Source organism: Cupressus sempervirens, chromosome 3 (assembly GCF_028749045.1).
Source record: "Cupressus sempervirens isolate cs-2001-9-10 chromosome 3, ASM2874904v1, whole genome shotgun sequence".
NCBI classification, from domain to species: Eukaryota; Viridiplantae; Streptophyta; class Pinopsida; order Cupressales; family Cupressaceae; genus Cupressus; species Cupressus sempervirens.
Window position 1 is genome coordinate 579,517,772 of NC_143120.1, and position 26,369 is coordinate 579,544,140.

Consider the following 26,369-nt stretch of genomic DNA (forward strand, 5'->3'; position numbering starts at 1 on the left):
GTTAGCATGAGTTGAGTGTTGCTACAAAGAAACAATATGTACTGAATTGGTAGAGGGAGCATCCTAAGACTACATGGATAAGAATAAGAGTGAAACTAAGAAAGAGAGAGAAAAAAAAATAGAGGGAGATGGAGATATTGAAGTTTTTTGGATTGCATGGTAACTAGTGAAGTATGAGTGGTGTTTCCATCGATGCCAAAGAGGGAGATTGTTGAAAACTACAATTGGAACAATTATTATGTTGTCATTGATGTCAAACCTATTGGTAAGATAGAGTGTCAAACCTACTAGAGGGATATTTTACTAACAGTGTAGAGTGCCATATCATTTTATTGATAAAGAGGATTTGAAAAGAAGAGATCATGAGATGATCTAGTCACAGGTTGAGTTGAGATGTGTTAAGTATCATGGAATTACAATGAGAACTTGATAAGTTATTCCTTGACAAGATAGTGTGTTGTTCAATTAGTACATGAAGTGAAGAAGAATATTGGATGAAGCTAAGAGTTGAAATAATTTAAAAGGATAAGCTTGTATTAATGTTGCACAATCAATGAAGAAGCCCAAGTAGAAGACTAAGGAACTTAAGTAGAAGTTGAACAAAATAGTTCAAGCTGAGTGTTAGTAATTTGTGAGAAAATGTATGAAGAATTGTTAATAGTGACCAAGTGAAGTAATGGCCAAGTGAACTTGATGATGCTGAGTGAGAAAGTATAGTGTGTGCCAAGCAACATAGTGATGACTGAGCATAAGAACACAATGAATTGTGAGTGACAAAAAAAGTTACATTTTGAAAAATATTTAAATTTGAGGCTAGCACAATTAGAATTTAGAATTATTCATAGTACTTGAAAGATAAGGATTGATGATTTGGAATATTTAATGCACAAGGAGATTTTTTTAGTGATCAAAAGAAAGGATTTGATCATAAGTTTCTAGAAGAAGAACAAGAATAAAAATATGGAAGGATTTAATGAATTTGACCTAACCCTAAGATCAATAGTGATATTTAAGAAACAAAAGATTGAAATTACATATTTAAGGAGGTATAAGGAATGAATTTGAAGGTTAGTTTTTTGTTGATTGGAAATCTTAAGGAGGAGCTATGAAGATGAGAACAATAGAGGTGAAGTGTGAAGAGTTTGGTGAAGAGTGATTGCTTAAGGAGATGCCAAGAAGATCAGTGATGAAGATTTCTATGGAGGCTAGTTAATGAGCCAAAAAATGAGCAAATAAAGATCTAAATTTTCAAAGTGATTTGTACTTTACAGCTTAAACATATTGTTACATTCAAATCATTGTATCAGTCAAAACGTTCTAAGCAAGGTTGACCTAATAGTCATTTTGTAAATTCTTTAATCAAGGTCACATTCTAATAGAATGTTCTAAAGTCCTCTAATAAGGCCACCCCTAATAGGGTGATTAATTCCTTTGATAGTGTCACATTTAATAGTGTGTTGTATAACCTTCAATAGGGTTGGTTTTAACTAAGCTTACTTCAAAAGAGTGAAAAATTGGTAGCATGTTACTTGGTGTTTTTTTCCCAAATTGGGTTTTCACATTAAATCCTGGTGTCAAAATGTCATGTGTGGATGTTATTGTTGTAGATTATGGTAAAAGTGAGTTTTTAGGGTACCTACAACCCCTTACAACAATAAAAAGGGTAAAACATTAAAAGTCCCCTACATTTTACAAGGACCTGGATCTTGAAGTGTCAACACAACTACAAAAGATGAGGTTTTACAAGGACCTAGAACCTAATAGTATATCAAAATAAATGAAAGATAGAAAAAGGAAACAAACATATAGATAACCAAGACCGACAACCAATCCAGCAACCAAAACCAACAATTAAGCTTGCTCTTTGATCTCCTTAGCCATCTCATTACCAATCATTAAAGTCCTTTGAAGGATGTCTTCCACCACCAATCTAGGAGCAACTTCATTAACGTTCATTATACTTTGTCTAGTTATCTTACTAGGACCACCAATTAGTTGAGATGCAATAGGGGAAATAATTTCCTCCTATTGATGCTTGCAAAAGAAAATCTTAAACTTGAGGTAACCATATCCATCCATTGACCACTTCCCTTTACTAGTTGACACAACCCCACTTCGTAGGCATCTAGCTTCTGAGGGATATTTCCCACCTGATTCTCCAACTGAATTCTTTTTTCTCTCTCATCATCTAAGATATTCTTAAGCTCACCCATCTTCTTCTTTAGGATAATAATATCATTGTAGAGCCAAGAATGAACCTAGAGAGAAGCATCAACTTTCAGTTTAGCTTTGTGGAGGAAAGTTACCTTCCCATTATTTTTTCATTCTTCATTGGCCTCTTCTTCAACCAAATTCTCAAGATTGAAGGTAGCATCCTAGATATCATCTAGATTATCTAATTTTCCTTGTTTAAACCCCCCTAGCCAACTTCTTCCTCTGGGTTATCCTTATTTAGATTTTGATTATTAATCACAAGGGCATTTTTATTGTTAGACTTTACCTTTTCAGAGTCAACCAAGAGCTTCACCTCTAGAGCCTCCATTTGAGTAGGCCCTCGACCTTGAGTAGTGATATTTTTATCTGTAGAAGGTCTAGAAGGATAAGTATGAGTCTTGATTACCATTTTCAAGAACTCATCATTGCTACTTTCCCCATAATCTTTAGCCAAAGAAGCTCCCCAACTAACAAAATACCCATCAAAGTTGGACCAGAGATCACCAGTCTCTATCTCACCCTCTTCTTCTTTTCTCTTAGCTTCTAGGACATCCTTGTTAACCTTTAGAATATCTTCAAGCTTGGTGTCCTTCTTTTTACCCTTTGCATTAGTTTTCTTTTTAGCTTTCTTCTCAATCTCCTATGAATTTGACATCAACCTAGTGTTGATATTCTCACTATGAACCTCAACAATGTTCACATTATGGATTTTTATTTTTTTGGCACTCATTTTATCCAAAGGCTCTTTCCCAAAATATTTCCTCTTCTTACCCAACACAGGTGAAAGTTTCTCTACATTCTTTCTATAATAATCCTCAATGAAAAATATAAGACCTTCATGTAGTACATGCCTACTACCTTTCTTTCTATGGGCATTGGGGCTATTAAGCAATGAATAATTCAAATAAAAGGGAAAGGATAATCTATCCTTATACCTGAAATGGTTTAGAAAAAAAAAGTGAAAATTATGAACCCTTTTTGACCTTCCATCCAAAATAAAGTACTCACAAACACAACATAAAAACATCTTGCCAAATTTCTTTGATCTTATCCAGCTCATAAAAATCCCCTTCCTTTACTAGTTTCTTTTCCTCCTCATCATTTTTGGGAAACTTCTTGATGGCTACAATAGATATACTAGTTTCCTTTTTGAATTTCATACCCTCCATGGGAAGACTGGTGATTTCAGAAATAAAATCCTCTGTCAAGTCCACAATAACCCCATGAAGAGAAACCCTCTCCCCAAACCAAATCTTTAAAAAAAAATCAGTACTATGTGGTTTAAAACCATGTAGCTTCTCAATATATGCAGTCACCTTACCCTTTTGAAGAATTTCCCACACCATGTGTTTTTCCTTCCATTCTTTACATTTGGATGGCTCTTTCTTCCTTGACTCACCACCCATGATACACCGATCTTTGATAGCTCTGTAACAAATGGTAACAAGCACTAAAGAATAATTTTCTTTAAACTCAAAGAAATTTTTTGCCCATAATATCCCATTAGAAATAATGAAGATGTTAATGAACTAATTGCAATGGTAGCACAAAGGGGAAAAATAAATATAAAAAACTAAATTGTGGTAAAAGAACATGTTCATCAAGATATATTTGGTGTCTAATAATTTTTTGAATTTAATGCAAAATGCTAATTATTGAAGAATTGGTCAATTAGTCATCAATTTTTATATAATTAAAAACTTAAAAGAATATATAGAGAAACTAGAGCTTTGCTTGGAAGAAATTAATTTTTTAACACAACCATATTCCATAATCCATGTAATTTTATCATGGATTGTAATTTATGAAATAAATACTATACAAATTATGTAAATGTCTTCAAGAAAGCATATATTTTAGCTTACTAGATAATTCAACATAGAAAATTAAAAGGATAAGTTTAAGAATACACTTTATAAGTTCTTAAAAACAAACCTTGTAGATTCTTGGGAAAATGCAACTTAGTTGATTTACAAGTGCAACTTTCATCGCTTGATTTTGTCATAATTAGATATTTAAAAGAATGTGCCAAGAAACTAGATCATTTTTAGTATTTGCCGAGAGGCTAAATACTATTGTAATTGTTTCTCTTTAATTCATTAAAAATATTATATCCAATAATTCTATTATCTAAATTTTTCTAACAAGACGAGATTCTAATTTCTACATGTTATTTTTTTAACTTATAAAATTATGAATATTATTTATCTTATCACTAATTGGCTAATGCAATTAAATCTTATAAACTAATTTTTAGGAATAAACCAATATTTTAGAAATCACTACCTAGGTTTATAGAATCTGTTATTCTTATTGCTTTAATAATTAATTAGACCATTCATATTCATTTGATCTAAACATTATAATTTTTTATTTACTTATTATTAACAAAAATTTTTTCATGAATTTAATATAAAAAATAAATGCATGCATCTAAATATTCTAACTTATTCATTCTCAAAAATATCAAAAAAAAAATAGTACCATTAAATACCTTTATTTCTTTTATATATCTTTGTCCTTTCATAACAAAATTATACACTATTTAAAAATTAATAAATATTTTTAATTCTTATTATATTTTTTAAATATATATATATATAGTAAATTTTATAAATACAAATATATATATATATATATATATATATATATATATATATATATATATATATATATATATATATATATATATATATATATATATATATATATATATATATATATATATATATATTCTTTATCTTTTTAGTCTTGTTAATCTATTTTAATTTTATTTGTGTAAAAACAATATGAAGGAAAGAGATTTACACTTGATGTAAAGTTGATGTGAAGTAGTTAAGTTCATAAGTGATTCTTAATGAACATATTTAAATTATTTTAACAATTTATTAAATTTATCATTGAAAAATGTAAAATTATTTAATTATTTTTTTATATTAATTATTATGTTATCTACATTTTTTTTAAATATGTATTTGAGTTTTATATTTATTTTTATTTTTATTATATTTTACATACTATTCTTTTTCATCTTATTTAATATTTAAAATTTTAATTCACTTGATTGAATATTCAAAACTCTAAAAATATTTATTATTATATTATTGTGTAATTTAATATTTTTATTTAAATTTAAATTATTAGTTTTTTTTTTAAAGTTATATCATTTTATATTTTTATTTTATTATAAAATTTATAAATATATTTCTTATATAGTTTATATTAAATTATTTTTCACTTATTTCAATTATATTAAATATGAAAATTACATCTAACTATTAGGCAAATACTACCCACTAGGTGGCACTTGTTCAATATAGTTGTGATTAATAGTGTAAAAAAGGTATATATATGATATTTAAAATTTTTTACAAAATTAATGTGAGATCAAATTTAAGTATTTTAATTTTATTTTACCAAACAATCTTCTTATATAGTTACTTCTATTTTTCAACACTTTTTTTTGAGAATAAAATGAGATAAAATAATTTTAATATCTATTAGATCACATATACTTTATGAAATAATAAATTGATCAAAAAATTTAAAAATAAATAGATTTTGTCAATTAGAAATAGGTTGAAATATGTTTTTAAATATGACTAGATATTTTTTACCAATCTTATTTAAATTTCATCTTTTTTATTGAAAATTACATCTAATATGTGAAAATGTATTATGAATACTCATTATTTTTAAACACATATTATTGAATTATTTTAATTCATGTGTGACATCAATAGAGATCTTAAAGATTTCTTCCTTTTAAATATGTCAAAATTTGCCAATTTTTTGGTGAACCTTAGTAGATGAGTGAAGAGCTTAATGCTAACCTTTTGACTTTCCTGTATTTACGAGCTCTTTGTAGAATTCATAGAGTGTGAGGTGGTCTAAAAGTGTCATTTTACAATGTTCACCCAAAACCCACCACTAAGACCCTCCAATAGCTGTTATAGTACTTTTAGGACAAATGGGCAAACATTGGAGTTTTTTTGGGTGATAATTGGAGGGAAGTTAATGATTAACATGGTTGTGTGTTTCCTCTAAATAGAATAAATAAACTCTTAAATCACTCTCATTGAGAAGTTTAATCCAAATGAAGAGAGCATTATCATCACATTCCTTTGTGACTTATAAATTCTTACTCTACATCTTTAACCCATTTAAAATTAAAATAAAGATATAAATGCTATGAAGGTGGAACTAATAAAGTTTATTCAGACTTGTTTAGAAATCTATTAAATTTATGTGGCAAGTCTTTTGTTAAAATCATATCATTTGTGATCTTTTGACATATATAGGGTTTTTATTCACCGGAGTCTATTCCGCAATCCACAAACACTTACTAGCATAGACCGTTTTGGAGAGAACATGTTGTGATATTGCTATCAAGATTTAACTGTGTGATTTTGAGTCAAACTCATTGACCCATGTTTCATGAGTAGTGATCTAACATGAGTCAATGAGTTTGACTCAAAATCACATAGTTATATCCTAATAGCAATATCACAACTTGACTTATTGTGGAAATTATCTCCTACTTATTAGAGAAAATGTTGCCAAAGTCATTTTGGCTATGAAGACATTAAGTAGAGAGTACCAGTTGTTTAAAATTTACATGTGGATTGACCAAATAGAAATGAATCAGTGTTGGTATGAGACACAACTAGTATGGTAAGTGATAAAATGTTAGCATTATAGAGTGGCATTAGGGGTTCCAAATAGAGTAAAAGAATAAAAAATGTATTGCAACCTAAGCTTGATCTCTCTTGCTAGCAGGAGGTACAACCACTGATGAATCAATGCTAGTATGAGGCACAACCTGTATGGTAAGTGATAAAATGTTAGAATTGTAGAGTAGACATTAGGGATTTCTATCTCTCTCTCTCTCTCTCACACACACACACACACACACAAAATCCAAATTGAGATCACAAGAGGGCTTCAACTAAGACTTTACATACATACCTCTGGCCTAACCTCTATTGTGTTTAACCCCATCTTTGACACTTGGGACCACTAACAAAATGAAATGTGAAAGGATTTGTACAAAGTCTCAAAAAGTGTTGTAATAGGTAAAAGATAAATAATACATATTAATCAGACAAAGTATTGATAATTATTATAAAATTGAAAAAAAAAAACATGTACTCATTTGTACATGCAACTATTTAGTATGTATATAGAACAAATGCATATTATAACCTAAAATTTATGAGAAGTAAAATATGAAATTTTACATCTTCCATTGCCTCAACATCAACAGTCTCAGGTGCATTCATCAACTCTACAAAACTAAATTGTTTCTACATATATTCAACAAACAAATGAACGTGTATTCATCAATATTGAGTACATGTGTATACATCCATTCATAATAAATTTCAAAATATAAACTTGACTTGTATTTAATACCTTTTTTTGTTTTGGTGTTCTTGATGATTTCTTTCCCTTTCCTCCAAGCCTCGAGCTATGTGGAGTACCCTAAAGAAGAAACAAATATAACATAAAGAGGAATCAATAAGACATATCATGAGTTAAACTCAAATCGTAAACTTGATAAGTGTTAGAGCTATGATACCACATAGCTCTCAAGGCCAAAGTTAATGGAAGAAAGTGTGGCATCGTCAATTTGAGAAATTTCAGCCCCTAACGAGCCCAATAAAATAGTAAAGAGTATTGTTATAAATATGAGATAATGTTGTAAATGGCAAGAAGGCACAATAACAACAAGAAGATCATAGAAGGGAAAGAAGACAAAAGTACTTAAAGGATGATATTGGAAAGATAGTATAAGGCCTAAATTCAAAACAAAGAAATCGAGAAGGAAACAAGAGATGAAAATGAACTTTTGGCACCTTGATAAGAAATAAAAGTGGAGATTCATGATCTCCATACTCTTGCAAGACACCATATATGATATGGAGGTTCTTTGATGCAAATGGGTATATGGAGGATGAACTCATGAGGTTCATTAAATGGAGTTCAGGTATGCTAGGAGAGGGATATATGGATGGGACTTGGACGGATTTGATGAATTTGAGAGGGTTTCAATGATGGTAGGAGATGGAAAGGTATTATTGTACTTTTAAGAATACTAATAAAGAAACAACATTTCAAAGCCAATATATTATTGTACTTTTAAGAATATTTTTAAAACTTTACCTCAGGTGTTCTTGCTCCTAGCCTTGCACCTCTAGTAGAAAGACTAATATGTGGTGTTCTCATACTGCTTGTTCCCCTGCATTGTATATTGTTTGAACATATCAACATAAAGTGTTGTATAAAATAAATGAAAAAAAAAATATTTTATGATATTTAGGTGATTAAATAATATCATGTCAAAACTCATGAGGCTCATTAGATGGGTTTTGGGTAATGCTAGGAGCAAAAGATGTGGATGGGAATTGGATGGATTTGATGAATGGGAGGGTTACAATGATGGTAGGAGATGGAAGAGGATCTATAAGTGGGTTGTTAGTGTCATACCAATTAAGAAATAATATTTTTAAGCTAATCTATTATTGTACTTTTAAGAATATTTTAAAAACTTTACCTCAGGTGTTCTTGCTCTAGCCTCACACCTCTAGCAAAACAAGTACTCTGTGGTGTTCTTGTACTGCTTGCTACACCCTACATTGCATATTATTCACATATCAATCTAGAGTGATCTATAAAAAAAAAAAAATTTACTTTTACGATATTTAGGTGATTAAATAATATCATGTCAAAACTCAAACAAACAAACATGTGTCCCCTGTCCACCAAAGACCATCACGATCAAATCACTTGTGAGTGTGAAATCCCCACCTCTGTATGAATAACAAGTATTCCCAAAATCTACACATGGATGAGATGAAACTCCATCTCGAGACACTTCCATATCTATCCCATCACACATGTATTGACAACTAAAACAAAAAAGTTGATTGGGCCTTGAAGACTATAATGATGTACATGATGATGATGCAGTGGCACAAGTGAGGATGAAACTGGTGGTGTAGGTGGCACAAGTGGGTATGACACTAGTGGTGCAAGCGACACAAGCAGAGATGATAGTGGTGGTGTAGGTGATGTTGATGGAGCTATCATAGGCTTTGATGACCGAGGTGCCATAGGTGATGATGATGGAGTTTTCACATGTTGTGATGACCCTAGTGCCATAGGTGATGATGATGGAGCTATCACATGATGTGATGAACCTAAAGGTGCATATGATGATGGTCAAGGTGCCATAGGTGAAGGAAAACCACCTAACTATGAGTCATGTTGAATCATAATAGTTGTCAATGATGTAGCCACACAAAGAGACTGTAAATCAATAGACTACTTTACAATTGATGGGAGCACAACATGAGGCATAGTTTTTCAGGATATACATCTCCTCTCATGTTGTGGTACCACCCTATGAGCCCCAAATCTATCCTACACAAAGCCTCTCCCTCTACCCTGGAACTAACGAATCTCAAAGTAATTTGGCTCCTTGTCAAGGATTAACTCACAATATAGCTTTCTCAAAAAATATAGAGACACCTCATAATTAGTACATGGTGGTAGGTCAAATACCATATATCACCTATCCCAAAAACACAATCTCATCCTAATATAAGTGCACCAATGAATAGGAAAAGTTTTGGTTATATGTAATAGGGAATTGCCAAACATGGGATCAGTGAAAAGAGAACATATAGTACCTTTCTTTATGTCTTTATCTTTCACTTGCTGATATGACAACCCATTGGCATAAAATGCATGGCACCTATCCCTCCATGTACCACAGTTTCTAACCTCCCTAGACACCTCATTTGCATTTTGGGCCATTTTTTCAAGTGTATTCGAGGAGAAAGTGTAGATGACCACAACTTATTTACCATTTGGGTAATGTTAGCACTATTTCATGAGAGGTATTTTATGAGGTCCTCTTTTGTAGTAGTTAAATGATGTAATTGTAAGCACGAAGGGTTTATAGGAGGTGGTGGTTGTTGAATGAGAACATTGAGTGGAGGGTTTTGTGGTTGTGTCACAATGGGTGGAGCATTTTGTGGTTGTGTCATGATGGGTGGAGGGTTTCATTGTGTAGGAGGTGGTCTTTCATCTCTCCCTCATTTTCTTGGATTCCTTGATGCATCTATATTAAAATTAAAATTAAAACAATTACAAAACTTATAAATTAAAAAACTACGTTACAAAATTTGATAGAAAAAGTACATAAATGACTAATAGAATGAAAACCTACCTTGTTTGTTGGGCACCATGGATGCAACAAAAAAAAATTATGATAAACTCGATCAAGTTTTGATGTTCTCCTCTACACTCCACATTGTTGTTGTCATTTGAGGGTATAAATATACCCTCAAACATGGACAGTAGAAAAAATATATAATTTACAAAACCTAATTGAGTTTTGTAAAATCGGATCAGGTTATTAAATAATATAATTCAAAAAACTTGATCGGCTTTTGTGAAAATTGATTAGGTTTTTTCAATTATATTATTTAATAACCCGATTGGGTTTTATAAAGTATAATGGCCAAGCTTGGATACCAAGCCTGGCCGACATTTCACTTTTAAATAACCCAATCGGGTTATTGAAATTTTTGCTTTTTTTTTTGGGTGTCCACTTTATTGTACACCAACTTGGTGCACACAACCTTAATTGACCATGACCTAATTTATCCATCCTAGATCCCTCCCAAATCACAATTTTAGGTTAACCTTTGAAATAGGGTTGTTGTTTATCAAATCTAGATTTTGAAAGTTCCTCTTGAGATCAGAAATGGTGATCTTGATGTTTTCCCAATTTTCTATTTCACATTTTAACAACCTAAAAAAAGAGAGAACATACATTTGTTGAATAAAGAAGTTATCTAATGCAAGCAAATTCTCTGCATGTGGGTGCTTCTTGGATGGCAAATAAATATCTTGATTCATTGAAGCAAAGTAATAGTTGGATGTTCCTTCTAGATGGTCTAGCTAATTAATTAGGACAATCTAAAGAAATGACATATATGGTTTTGTGTAAGTATGTCAAAACCTCTACTATGATTAGTGTTTCTACAAACATTGAGTCCAAACTTGTGTTATCTGCCATGAAAACCAAGATAGTTGAAGTATGCTACTTAACTTCCCTTTTTGTTTCAATGTTAGAATGAGGAAAAGTAGTAAAAGTGAAATGGATGACATCAGGTAAAGTGGGTTTGGTTTTTTATTGTCTTTGTTCACAAGGGAAGTCTTAACTAGAGCTCTTCTAGACTAATTCAACAAGTCATAAATAGGTTGTGGTTAACAAGGGAAGTCTTAACCAACACTCTTCTATTCAGATGATGGATCAGAGAGTGATCCAAAATGTTGAATAAAATAAGTTTGAAGTCAAATCTAGTAAGTCTTAGATAGGTTGTTGTATAATAGGGAAGCCTCAACTAGCACTCTATTCCAATGAATGATCAAATTGAGATGCAAAATGTGGAGGAAAAAAATGTCAGAGTCTAATCTAGCAAGTCTTAAATAGGTTGAATTATACTTGTAGTTCTATAAAATATATAATCTAGATTCTATATAGCTCACTATTTCCTAAGGTTGACCATGATAGTAGATATTAGTTAGTCAGAAATAAATTGCACCAAGGCTTAAAATATTAAAATACCGAATCATATGGATGGGATGAATGACAACGGATGCGATGCACATTAATGTCACTCAAGGACCAATAATTCAATTAAGATTTCCGCATCATGAGACAAATTAGGAATTGGAATATATAATCAGTCATTATCTATTATCTGCCATATTGGTTTAACTTCTATTAGATTAGAAGTGTAACTGAAAGCAAAAACAATAGAGATTAGATCATGTATAGCAATAGTAACTCTTAGAATAAGTCGTATTCTTTAAAGGCTATAAACACATTATCTTAACATCATGTGCTCTTCAATGCAAATATGGAAATGCAAAACAAGATTTCAAAATGTAGTATTGATCAATAAAAATTCCCATTGCTCAAAGCGCAACTAAATTGCACCTAGTGCTCACACGCTACAAATATGTTACATGCAAAGCAAGGAATTTATCAAATCAATATCTTTATAAATTTATACCTAGTATTGATCATGGCAAAACTTATCATCTAATTAGTGGGAATGCATTTACAACTAGTTGTATGGAACTCATGAATGAACTATAGGTATCTTTTCTATATGTCAAACAAAAACAATATGAATAAAAAACATTTCACATGCGAGAACGGCGTAACCCAAATCTAAAGTACCATAACTTTGAAAGAGAGAACATGGAGTTTTCTTCCGAAAGACCAAAAAGACTGAGCAGTTCACTGGTGTAAGTCCCTCCTCTACTCCTTCTACAACCTATCGTTAAGTCTCTCAACTCCGTAGTTACTTTAGCACAGACCTCCTTTTGTTATCTTAAAATCAGTTCGGTGGAGAGAAGAAAAATGAAAATGGTTATCATCCCCTTTTTAATAGGGGAGTGGTCGTTTCTTAAATGGTATCACACGTTCCTTGAATTAAGTAGCCACTTCATTGATTAAAATAAATTTTCAGTATATAACAGTTTTCTGACTATCTGATACATTTCCTGCATTTCCCGCGTCTGACAGTTTTTGAGTCATTGTGTTCCACAATTAAAAAAAGCCCATCGGCATAATAAAGATAGAAATGCTATGAAGGTGAAACTTATAAAATGTACTCAATCTTGTTTAGAAATCTATTAATTTATGTGACGAGTATTTTGGTAAAATCATATTCAATTTAGGATCTTTTGACAAATAGGGATTTTATTCACCGGAGTCTCTTCTACGATCCAAGAAACGTGACGAGTGACTGTTGTTTCACGTTGCAACCAACAAAACCCTTTTCAATGGATGAAATGGTTGTTTCGGAGAGAAAATGTTGCCAAGTCATTTTGGCATGAAAAAGTAAAGAGTACTAGTTTTTTAAAATTTACATCTGGATTGACAAAATAGAATTAGTTCTTTAGCATTTAGTTTGTTCGGATTGACTGATTGAAGGAGGAGAATTAGCCACGATTGAGGGAGGAATATTAGTTGTTTTATATGCATTATTATCTATGTGATTTGCATGAAATATGTTATTAAATAATTTTTTTAACTATTAAGATTGTCTAGTTTTTGAGTATTTTTATTAGATAAAATTTTTATTATTATATTTAGATGTGTAATTAATCATTAATGTATTTTCTTTTTTTTAACTATATATAAATTTTTATTTTTTTTTAATTTCTCTCTCTTTCTTTCTAAAATATGCGTGTTTCTCGTAACATAGCTTACTAGCCAGAAATCCTCAGCGGGCTTTTCGGAATTCTCTTCCTCAGTTTGGATAATGTTTACCCGAGGTAAAAACACGGTTCATTCTTTTTTCAATCACACGTTTTGTCCGTGTTTTTTAAAAAATTGAATCCATTTTAATCTATCCGTTAATAAAACATCTTTTTCAATTAAAAATAGAGACGTTTTTGTTTTTTTGCTTTTTAATTTCAAAGCGATCCTGCGAAGTATTGATCATCGTCAAACCATAAATATGGCACTGGATGGAAGCAGAAGGCAGTACTAGTACTTTATTCAATCATCTCTTCCAGATAGAGATCAACAGAAACAGTCCAGACTCCAGATTATGAAGATGCAGCAAGATGCAGCCGATTAAGTACACTTTTGGAAATCTCAACAAGTACCAGATATAGATTTGAAATTGTTGCCCAATCCCGATCTTAAAGTTTACCTTGTATTATTAAATTTGCTTGATCAAGTTCAGGGACAGTTGCGTCCCATACATACACAAGTAGAAGTCATATTTTGAAGAAATTTCTATTGTTACTTTTAAATGGCGGTTTTGTTTCGCTTTAAGTATTTCATCTTTTCTAACAGCGAAATTATTATTTCTTTTACAATCAGGTAACAAGGATTCGAGTCATAGCCAATGCAAAAATGCAGGAATTTGAGAAATTGCAAATGATATATCGGGATGCGGAAAAAGAAAGCAGAAAAATGTGCATACAAGGATGGGAAGAATCGCAAATGGTAATTAAGAAAGGCTATGAAGAATATGAAAAATTAGGCAAAGAAGAATCTAAAAAATTGGCTAGAAAAGATCTGAAACTCAAAGAGGTATATGAAAAATCACCTATGGCAAATCTGAACGGGAAAGAAGAATATATAGAGAATATCCTGTTGCGATATATCTGATTGACCAAGAAAAAAGTGGAAAATTGCCTATGATATATGTGAAAGACATAGAAGAACATGAAAAATTGCAAATGATATTTCACAAAGATGAAAAAGAATACAACAAAGTGCAAATGGTAATTGACAAATGTGAAAAAACGTATATAAAATATCTGAAAGCCATTGCGCTTAGCTCAATGGCTGCCATGATTGAGAAGGTTAGAAAGCTTTGCATGCATTGTGTTCTTTCTATTTTTAGTGATTTTTTCCTTTTCTATTTTGCGACTAACGTTGTAACTTGAATCTGCTTGCCAGGTAACAAGGGTTGAGGTTATAGTCAATGAAAAATTACAAATGGTATATGAAAAAGTCAAAGAAGAAATTTTAAAAACAGGGGAAAGTATGGCAGAGATATGGGTGTTCCATGGAACAGACGAAGATGCGGTAACAAAGATTAGAAAGGAAGGGTTCAAAATAGGGGGTCAAGCAGCGAAGATAAAACATGGAAAGACATATGGGAGCGGTGTATATACTGCCGTAGATGCAAGTATAGCAATCCACTATAGCAAATATGTGATGCTGCTATGCTTTGCTTTAATTGGTAAGGAAGGCATCGATTTCAAACAAGGACGTTCTAAGGATGTATTTGTGCTTCAGAAACCAGAATATTTGCTACCAGTGTACATAATCTATTTTGTATAGTACTAAGTTTGAGGTAAAATGAAATACAACCTTGAATCTGTTCTATGACTATCATATGAAAATGTCTTCCTATAAATTTTCAATAATATTCCAGTCTGCCATTTTGTAATCTTCAAGTCTTTTCAGGCAATGTTGAGGGGACTATCTATCTCTTTCATGTGATTTTACAAACTAAATAATACAATGGTACAATGTAATAACTACACTAGTGATGAATCATAATTATCAACCATGGGTATCTTCTTGTACAATCTATTTGTTGGAGAAACCCTGAATCAATCGGTGACATCTATACAACAAAAAATTTGCACCCGATTTGACAGTTTATGCAATTTATTAATTAATTTTAAAACCACAAAACCACTGATCTGTGATTTTAAAATTAATTAATAAATTGTATAAACTATCAAATAAGGTGTTGTAGATATTCAACTATTTAGCCAAGGGGGAACCAATCTGTTTAACTAAACTCAACGATCGAGGATCCCTCTATTTCCGTCGTTTTCTTTTACTTAAAGGATTCCACTAACAAATGAAATAGAGCAAATGCAAGCCTAAATGTTTGCAAATACGGAGGTCAATTGTTCTTTCAAGAGTAGTTGCAACTGCAGTAGAGGAAGAACTATTATTATCACAGGTGGGGCATTATGCCTATCGAAAGCAGAGAATGTCAATGGCCAGTAGCAAAAATGTCCCTAGTCCGGATAGAGAATCTTCAAGTTGCCTATTTCTTAAAGTCCTAGAAATCCTAAAACCCTGGCAACCCGAAGGTTGGCCCTACTCCTCCACCCCTTTTGTGCAGGGGAACTTTGTTTCAATCTCAATTAGGGTTGAAGAAGTAAAAGCACTTGATAAAGGGATCAACCTTTATTCATGTGCTAATAATGCTTTTTCAGACCACTCTCATTTGTCTTATTTACTTCTACTACAAATTCATATTATATTTGGATTTTTTTTGGTTTTATGAGGTGGCCAAATTATTTGGATACATTTTTTGAAGCTACCAAGTTCAAGGTTTTAGTCCTGGGAACTCATGAGCGGAACTCATGAGTATTTTTCAAGAATAAGAAGGCTCTCAGCTGAGCCTTGGAGATACTCTACTTTCTAGTAAATCATGCAATGGGAGGTTCCAAAGATGAGATGAAAAAATGCAAATGTCCACAATGAGTTCCTCAAGGATGCAATGCAAGTATGAAGATTACGCTACATGAATATGAAAAATGCAACTATTCTAAGCAATGATGAGAGTGTTACAATCCCACTATATTATGCTATGTGATTTAAGCTATTGTAAAGAAACTACATTAACATGCAACTATGCTAAAATGCTATATGATACTCAGCTAATATGTGATGGATGAGAGAATGAGACAAGATATGAGAAGTTCTCCACAAAAGGCTCTCAAGAATTCAAATAGTAAACTTGTAGCATAACAATACTCAAGAGTGTGGATCCTTTGACAAGGGGAGAGCTCTCTCTCTCTCTCTCTCTTTAAGCCATACAAATAGTAAAGATTAAGGTCAAGATGATGGATGATCAATGGTGGAGTTCAAAAAGAGGAGTGATCCATGTGCACACACAAGTCAACCAATAAATACAAGTTCACTTCCCACAGAAGACAAAAGTCACAAAACTTTTTCTTTTAATTTGAAAAATAGAAAAAGGGTTTTATGTGTGCACTTTAAGTGGGTTAGAAGAATGGGTTTTTTTATTTAATTAAAAGGGGGCATGTTCTTTTAATCAAATAATGAACTTAGGATAACATAGTCAAACTATAGGTTATAATCAAATTAATTGATTATTAGCAATTTGGTCTAAGTAAATAATTAATTAAATTAGCCAAAATGTTGAGAAGGGGGCTAATAGTCTAGATGACCATTTTTAGGTGATTACAACAACTACTACGGTACTATAGTCTATAGTATTACCCAATAAAATTCGCAAACCTATCTTAGCATGTGAGATGTCAAGTCACCAACGGACACTAGAGAATAAAAAATAATCGGTACCAACACCACCATCCACATAAAAAATAAATTAAAAATCACTTACCGTTTACAGAAACCATAATCCACAGTCAATGGGCAATGCACTCAACACTCTAAAACTTTGGAAACAATAAGAAATTTCAATCTCCAAACCAAAAAAGAGCAAATTGTGTAGAATAATAATATATTATAGCCCAATCTAGGTTGGTGAATTACGTGGGATTAACAAGCGAGAATGTGAAATGTAGGCAAAACACAACTTCCTATACAAGCCCACAATAGGAAATAGTTGGCTAAACAGGGTTGCTAGTTACACATGTCAAAAAAATGGTAGGCGACACCCAACCCAAGGGAAAATTAATTGGTTTTAGTAATGGTGAAAGAATGTTGTCCAATAAGAAACACCATGCAAAGGATAGTGAAAATTTTAAAATAAATGTATCCAAAATGTATATTACATTGGCGATTGGACCGAGATTTTTGACCAATCATGTGATATCTAATGGGTGACTACCATGGGTATTGGACCCAAAATAGTGTGTTTGAATCTCAAACATATTTCAAGGCTAAAAGAATTCCAATGTGGGAACATGACATGCCATCTAAACACCAAAGCTTGTTGAAGAATAACACCTGAGTCCTTTCTGATCTTCCACTAGGGAAGAAACCCATTGGCTGCAAATGGGTTTACGAAATCAAATACAAATCTGATGGTACTTTGAGTAAGTACAAAACTCATCTAGTTGCAAAGGGCTTTTCTCAATGTTAGGGCCTTGATTATGAGGAGACCTTTGCTCCTACTACAAAGATGGGCACAATCATATTAGTCTTAGCCATAATAGCACAATTTGGCTGGAAGGTCCACCAGATCCACATCAAGAGTGCTTTTCTAAATGGTCATCTCCTTGAAGAAGTCTACATGACACAACCTCCTAGTTCAAAGGTTTCCGGTAGAGAAAATTAGGTTCTTAGATTAATGAAATCTTTCCATGGCTTGAAGCAGGCCCCTAAGACTTGGCACATAAAAATTGATAAGTACCTCAGTGATCAAGGCTTCAAGAGGAGTTCTTCTGACCCAAATTTGTACATCAAGACTATTGATATTGACATCATCCTTTTGGTTACTTATGTGGATGATTTGATCATCACTGACAGTTTGACATCTTTGATATAGGGAATCAAGCAAAATTTATGCCAGCCTTTTGATATGACTGACCTTGGGCTCATGCATTATTGCCGAGGTGTTGAGGTTTGGCAACAATCTTCTAGTATATTCATCTCTCAATCCAAATATGTCAAGGCTTTATTAGACAAATTTTTTATGCAAGATTGCAACCCTACATCTACACACATGGAGAAAGGTCTTAAGTTATCAAAAAAGTATGATTCTCCTCCCATTGATGATACTACATACAGGAAACTAGTAGGCAACTTCACTTACCTCTCTATTACTAGGCCTAATATCAGCTTCACAGTCAACTATATATCACGCTTTATAACAACTCCTAAAGCTAATCATTAGATACCAGCAAAGCATGTGCTTCGTTATATGAAGGGAACTTCTGATTATGAGCTTCTTTACTCCTGAAGTTCTAATCCTAGACTCGATGGGTTTATAGATTCAGATTAGGTAGACTTTGCTGATGATAAAAAGTCAACTTTTGGATATGTTTTTATTTTTGGATCTAGTGTCGTCACATAGACTAGTAAGAAGTAGTGGGAATTTTATCTCTCTTGTACATAGGTTGAATACAGAGGTACAGCCAAGGTAGGTTGTGAAGTTGTTTGGCTTCATCAGGTGCTTGGGATATATAGATGTTACTAGCAAGACCGACCACTTTGTTTGTTGATAACCAAGGTGTTATCAAGTTAGCACAAAATCAAGTCTTCCATGAATGAACCAAGCATGTGGATGTTCATTGTCACTGCATATGACAACTGGTTGAAGATGAGACAATAGACTTGTAGTATGTTCCTACCATGGATCAGACTGCAGACATTCTCAACAAGCCTCTTGGTCTTGATAAGTTTGTCAAATTCAAAGGACAACTTGGTGTTGTAGATAGATTAACCATTAAGGGAGGGTATGACAGTAATAGATAAGCTTCTATTATTAGTTAATGGTTATCTATTTGTAATATATTGTAAATATTAAAATGTTTCTAATATATAGTTAGTTGTAGTTATTTGCTAGCTTTATTTAGCTTCCTTTTAGCTTGAATAGAATATTTCTATTTATTATGATCATTTCCTAAGGAAACATCACTTTATTCTTTTTAATAAATAGACCACTCGGTCTCTATTAATAACAAGCAAGTATTTTACCAATTACTTCATAATAGTTCTTTGGTTGTTAAACAATTTTGTTTTTGAGAATGACAATTCAAAATTCATTATATTTCTATAATTTAAAGAATTGTTCCTTTTTTGTGCTTCCAATTGTGTAGATTAGGTTTTCAGAATCAATATTCTAACTTTTAGGATAATTGTAAATAGTAATGATTAATAGAAACAAAAAAATAAAACATGTTTTCCTAATCATGGACTTTGTACAGTCTATAATAGTTGGAGATTGTCCAAAAAAGTATGTATGTTTTTTTTGGTCATAGCAATTTTACCAGGTCATCAGTGCCAGGGAAGAAATGATGGACCACATGTTTATTGAAAAAAAAATTGCATGCTTATTGAAAAAACATACACAATTTTTCATGATACACTTGCTATCATTCTTTGAAATGATTACTTTAAAAAAATAAAAAATTGGATATGTTATTAGAATACTAATGAGTGAAACCTAATTAGAATTATGTTACTACTTGAATCACAAACATAGTCATTGCCTAGTATGTAACCTAGTTTTCTTAAACAAAATACACAAATATTTTTTAAACAAATATTTACATGATTAAAAGCCTCTTTCTTAACCTTGATCATGAGTTTTGGAGAAAGACCTAAAACTCAGATACTATGCATGTCATTCCAGAAGACTAGAAAAAAATCATTACACAAATATGACAAAAATAATGTTTGGTTTTCAAAGAGTCTATGTGCATAATTTTTAGGCTAGTTCAAAACTTAGCTTGTCAAGTATTCTGGCAAGTCTCTTTTAACTTTTCTTGGATCATGGTGAAACCTCAGGGTCACCACTTTCCTTATGATCGGTTTGTTGTTTTATTTTATGATGAAATGAAATACTATTTCTCGTTTGCATTAGGGTTCACAATAGCTTATGTCTTTACAAAGAAATAGAATGGTGATGTGAAACCCCAACTTTTCCAAGTAGGTTAACAATTTCTTGTTGGTTGAGAAAAGCCCTAGAGCCTTTATGAGCAATGATGATGAATTAAGGTCATGCGAAGAAATACTTTGTCTTTTTGGCAATTTTGTACTCATTTTGTAACATATTTTGGGACTCTTTGATTTTCTTCTTCATTTATGGTCTCAAATTTACAATTTTGAAATTATGCTATTCAACCTTTCCCCCTCTATGCATAAAAATTTTGGAGGTTGATTTAGATATGAATTTGAGATTGTAAGACCACACTCAAGCAAATCTTAACACTTCACCCATTATGTTATAAAAAACAATATCATGATCTACAAGTTCTAACCTCTTGAGTGATATTTGAAACAAGAGTCTCAAGCTTTTACAATAATGAAATGGTAAAAAATATTGCCTTTGTGTTGTCTTCTTTTCTTGCAAGTTTATGAGCCACCATATTCTCCTTCTCCTTTGAACAAATGGAATTAGAAGTCATTCCAAAAAAATTCCAACCTATTTGTGATGGTAATCAAATAATAATTGTTGAAGTATTCTAGATTTTCATATTTTGCTTTAAAATTCGCATCGATAAACAAAATCTATATATACCAAAACCATAAATAGAAAATCACAACTATTGTTACAACAGATTGACGAAGAGCAAATATTTTATTATCAACGTGCTATAGATAAAACATATTACATTGCCTCTATATATAGATAATTGTTTGTAACAAAACTAAGTCATAAATAAAAGCAATTTTGTAATTGCATTCTACTCAAGCTATGGAAAAAACATTTAATGTCAAATACAATAGAGGGTGAACTTAGGAAGAAATATACTATTTCAAGTACATGTCTTTTAAAAAGAGAGCTCATTGTTTACTATAGAAAATTACATTGACAAGTATAGATAGTTTACACAGTAGCAATATAGAATCCTCTGTAGTTACATCAAACAATCTTTATAAAAAAATTTAGGTAGGTTACACAATGACTAGGTATAAAAGATGATGACAAACTTTGAGATAAAATTGTATCCACATGAATTATGGAAGAGGTCACATTATCTGTATGGTCTTGATCATAGTAGACCTCTCAAATGAAAGTGCATATCCCCTCTAAATTAATAAAATTGTCTTGGAATGTTGACAATATATCCTAAATCTTCTTAACATCCATTTCTTTCATATGAGGCACTGATTAACATAAAAGTTTGAATTTATGTTCAATAACATGAAAATAGGATGAAATTGGCATTGGACATTAGATGTTCTAGGGATTCCTAGTTAATTAATAGAGGAACATGATTTTGGTAGTATAGTTGTGGCATCCATTACATTAAGAGGCTACAAATGTTTATTTTCCTTGTATCTCCACTAGAGACAAATGACTTCATGACTTTGTGTATGTGTTGCCATTTTTTATTGGGGAATGTATTAAAGAATTTATAAGTAGTAAGTAAAGGGAGAATCATGGTGGGTGTAACACTATTTGTCTTGTTACTTGGAACATAAAGAAATGTCAAAGCACTATACATTGTAATAACAATAAGTAAATAAATCATCAATAAATGATTGAATAAAAAAATTTGAAAGCTTAGATACAATTCAATTGGGTTAGGTTGAAAAATCAAATGTAATTAGTTTGGAAATATATAATTGAGCTATATCAAGGTGCGGGATACCAATATACAGTCTTCTAGGAGACATTTAATAGTTTGAACAAATTCATAGCCAAATGTGATTATGATTACCTTGAATGAGTAAAATAATAACAATTATTGATATACCCTTCTACTCATTTGCTTAGGTAGTGTTTTTATCTATTATAATCACCAAATGTGGAGGTTTTTTTCTTAGTAATTATTTTTAAGTTTTATTAATAATATAAAGAGATTTACAAAAAAAAAAAAAATCAAAATTGTAACCTTAGCTCCTCAACACCCCCCCAAGTCCAATAACCAAACCATCCATTACAACTTCAACTTTGCAAACATAATTCATAAAACCCTAATCCCACACTCACATTGACAAAATTAATAGATATTGCAATTTTTTCTCCATAACAAATTGGCAAACCAAAATCCCAAACCCCACAAACCACCCATATTGCAATTACATTACATAATAGCAATAGTAATTTCATAAAAATTATCAATCATAAAACATGAATGTCATCCAAATCTACACCAAGTTTATCTAGACATGTTCTAATAGAACCAGACCACCGCCCATGAAATTGCACCACCCATGGGATTGTACCAATGGTAGCCAAAATGGAATTTCTAAGTTCACATTACATAAAACTTGGCACTTTCCATGCTAAAGTGTTTTAGAAACATGTACCTAGAAACATCAAAATGACCAAAAACCCCAAATTAGAAGAATAGAAACAAGGTATCATTGGACATTGTTGACCATCATTGGTGTCGACCCTATCCTACCACTTTATCAACTCATTTCCAAAGCAAAGCATTGATTTTTACCTTTGGAAAGTACTTGTATAAGTTACTAGCCTCCTTCCTTTGTTTGAGTTTCCCTTGGAGTTTAGCTTCATCCTCTTGTGTCCATCTAGCATTATGTTTCATTCTTTTAATGTTAGCACCAAGAAAATGGAAAAAAAATTATAACCTTAATTTATTGATCTCCCATAAAAAGGGTTTTGTGTTCTTTATGTTGATTAAAGTGAAAGAGGTATTCATCTCTTACACCTATAGAGGAGTTCAACAAAGAGAATGGAATTTTGAAAAGGAAAAATCATTGAATTTGCACTTGCAAAAAGACAAACTAAGCCTTTCCAATCATAATCAATCTGCTTGAAAGTGATTACATGACACTCACAAAAAATATCACCTTGTAATGGTTGTAGTTATTTCTACCAAATACGAGGTTTTAGTTATTGTAGGTGATTTCCACATCCATATTAATATCTTGGAAATATTCAAGAGCAATTTCATGCTTGCTAAGTGTTTCCCAATTTGACAGTGTTGGCTTCTTTATTTCCTAGCCTTCTTAAATGTTTCAATTTAAAGTCCTCAAATGAAGTTAATTATATAATTATTTGGTTAATGTAATTCTATAAGTTCCAAGCATTAATGTGACATTTGATAATTATTTGTGAGTCAAATTCCACATGTGGTTTCTTAACACCTAAATTATTTGCTACTCAGATAGCTTATATGGAAACCTTTGTTCAATAACATTGTTAGTTCTATTCAATAAGCATTTCTTTCCATAAGCAATACGACCATCATTTTAATCTCACATGATAAAACCTGCTCTTGAAGGTCTAGAGTTACCTTTCAAAGCACCACTGAAATTACATTTCCACCACCCTTTAGAAGGTTTTTCCCAAACAACATCAATAATAAAATAGATAGAAGGATAAACCTAGTAGCTTCACCGATTCATGAGCCTCATCTTGATACTCGACCATTCTTCTTGAATTTGTTTATCTTTCAATGTGATAGGAGTTTTTGGATCAAAGAATCTAGAAGCTGTAACACTTGTGGCTTCCTAGATTGTATTGTGATTCTCAACTTAAGCCTTCAATAGAATCACCTTTTTCCTAGAATATTCTTCAATTCCTTCCACTCCAAACTTCCTAGATGATTAATGAAGGACTTAAAGTCTAGATACTTGACAATGTCGATTTGTCTAAGCATTTTGGCCATTCTTGGAAGATTGATTTTAATTTATTCTGAAGAGGGCTTTGTCAACTAAGCTTACTTTAAACCACAATCCAACATTTTTGAGTGAATTTATATAAGACAAGGAGATGATCTATATATTCCTCTTCCTCTTCACATAGAACACACTTAGTTGGGCCATGAAAATCCATACATTTCTTTCTCTCTCTTGTAAGAATGTTTCATTTATTTTCAAGCCACACAAAGGAGCCTTCCTTGGGTAAACATTCCTGACCTAAGAATAAATTAATCTACCATTTTCATCCACCTATAACCTTTCTAGGAATTGATAGCTTAATTTGATTGAATACTTACCATTTTAGCCCCACACCAAATCACTTTGTCTCTTTTGTCATTCCAAATGATCCTTTTAGATGCAAAGATTTCTTGTAATTGGGCTTTGTGTTCTATAGTAGGATACAATATTCTACATTTCTCCAATGATGAGTCCCTTTCAAAGAATCCTTAGACACCTCAATATAGTCTTTGACCTTTTCCTCATAGTGTTATTTGCACCAATTATATATTTATGTCAAACTCCATTTTCATCTAAAGTTTCATGCCCATTCCATGAGTCATCCGAGAAATTTATATTGTCTTAATTTCTAATTTTCCAAGTAAGATTGTCTATAACAACTTGTCTACTATAGAGGAACTATAGAGAAACAAACCAAGTTGTTGACTAGGCTGCAAATGTGGCATGCAATAGTCATGCAAAGATGATTTGGAATCATGGTGACAACATCCCTACCGATGGGCTATCCTTGATAGAGTACGAAAAGGTTGATATGAAATTATCATGAAATTATATCTCTTAGTCAATTGGATCAAGCTCAATGCATTATAATATATTATTGTTTTCACAAGGGAGGTTGGTCAAGCTACATACAACATATAGAAAAATGTTGGCCAAGCTTATCTCCATAGAATCAATGTGGATACCTCACTTGGAGGTTATGCAACAACAGTTGGCTTCAACAAAGAATCTAGTTCAAAGAGATCATAATCTTTCTATTGTTGATAGCTTAATTCACTTAGCAACCAATTTGGATATAAAGATTCAAGTTTTGGAATTAGTAGATCCACATGGGATCATGCTCTTGTCATGATCATTCAAACCGATAAACCATTCATTGATAAATATGTTGATTCTACCTACTTAGCCCTAGCAGTAGACATAAGTGTCAAAAACAAGGGGGATAGATAGGGAAGACATGAAGAAACATAAAGAGGGGTAGATGAGCAAGAAATACTCAAGCAAGATCATATAAAAATTTGAAAAAAGCATAGCTTAGAAGTCTAAACAAAGGTGTGGCAAGCTATATCAAACTATTTTGAGTTATGTAAAATATGTATTGTGTTGTAGAAAGTTTTGAAGAACCAAGTCATAGGCATAGAGGGGAGTACTTTTATTTTTGTAATGTAAAGATGTAATCATGACAAAGTGGTTTTTCCACTAATGTTGAAGGGGGATATTGTTGGTCTCTTTGAGTTTTGTTTTCTATTAGAGTCAAACACTTAGACATTAATAAGGCAGAGTTAGTCAATCATCACTGTGACCGAGTTACTCTATATAGGTCAAGTCATGTAAAAACTTGTAAATAATCATGCATATGACGATCTCTATAAGGGTTGAAAAAGTCTCTAGTCACTGAATACTTCCATATAATCTGAGTTCAATTAATGTCGAACAAATAGAGCACATAGATGTGGAGTCATACAGAAGGAGTTGAGCCAGTTAAGGTTGACTAACAACAGAAAGAATAGTTACGACTAAGTATCCGAGAAAGTATGTGTCGAGTAACACAAATTGAACAAAAATGTTTGAAATGGTACAAACTTTGAGGTAAACCATTTCTGTGCCGACATGTGAACAACATTTGAACAAAAATGTCTAAAATGGTACAAACTTTGAGGTAAACCATTTCTGAGTCAACATGTAAACAACATTTAATGATCGTAGAGTTTTTTATAGTAATTGTTACGTGTTTTGATGTGGATCATTGATCCCTATAAAGGGAGGACAACCAATCAGATGAAGAGGCAAAAAGGAAAACATCTAGAAGAATCTACAAATGTCTTTAAAAGGGCATATCCAAACCCTATTTCAAGAGATGAAATGCGAGATGCGAAGTGTGTGCACAGAAAGAACAAGGAAGCGAAGTATTTATACAAAGGAGTTAGGTTTTGGAGGCTACAAGTGAAAGTTGTGAAGCAATAATTTTAGTGACCTAATGAAGCAGTGAAGGACAAAATAATGATATATCATATAAGAGATCAGATTAGAGATTGGAAGGAGGAGATTTGTAATCATCATT

At 31.9% G+C, this 26,369-nt stretch overlaps 1 protein-coding gene across 1 annotated transcript; it reads left to right on the top strand.

The window, feature by feature from the left end:
- The first annotated feature begins 14,541 nt into the window (after nucleotides 1–14,541).
- Nucleotides 14,542–15,109, top strand: LOC149567748 (uncharacterized). Its single transcript, XM_089816668.1, has 2 exons — nucleotides 14,542–14,625; nucleotides 14,723–15,109. Exons 1-2 carry the CDS (start codon nucleotides 14,542–14,544, stop codon nucleotides 15,107–15,109), a joined length of 471 nt encoding a protein of 156 aa, XP_089672794.1.
- Nucleotides 15,110–26,369: the final 11,260 nt, after the last annotated feature.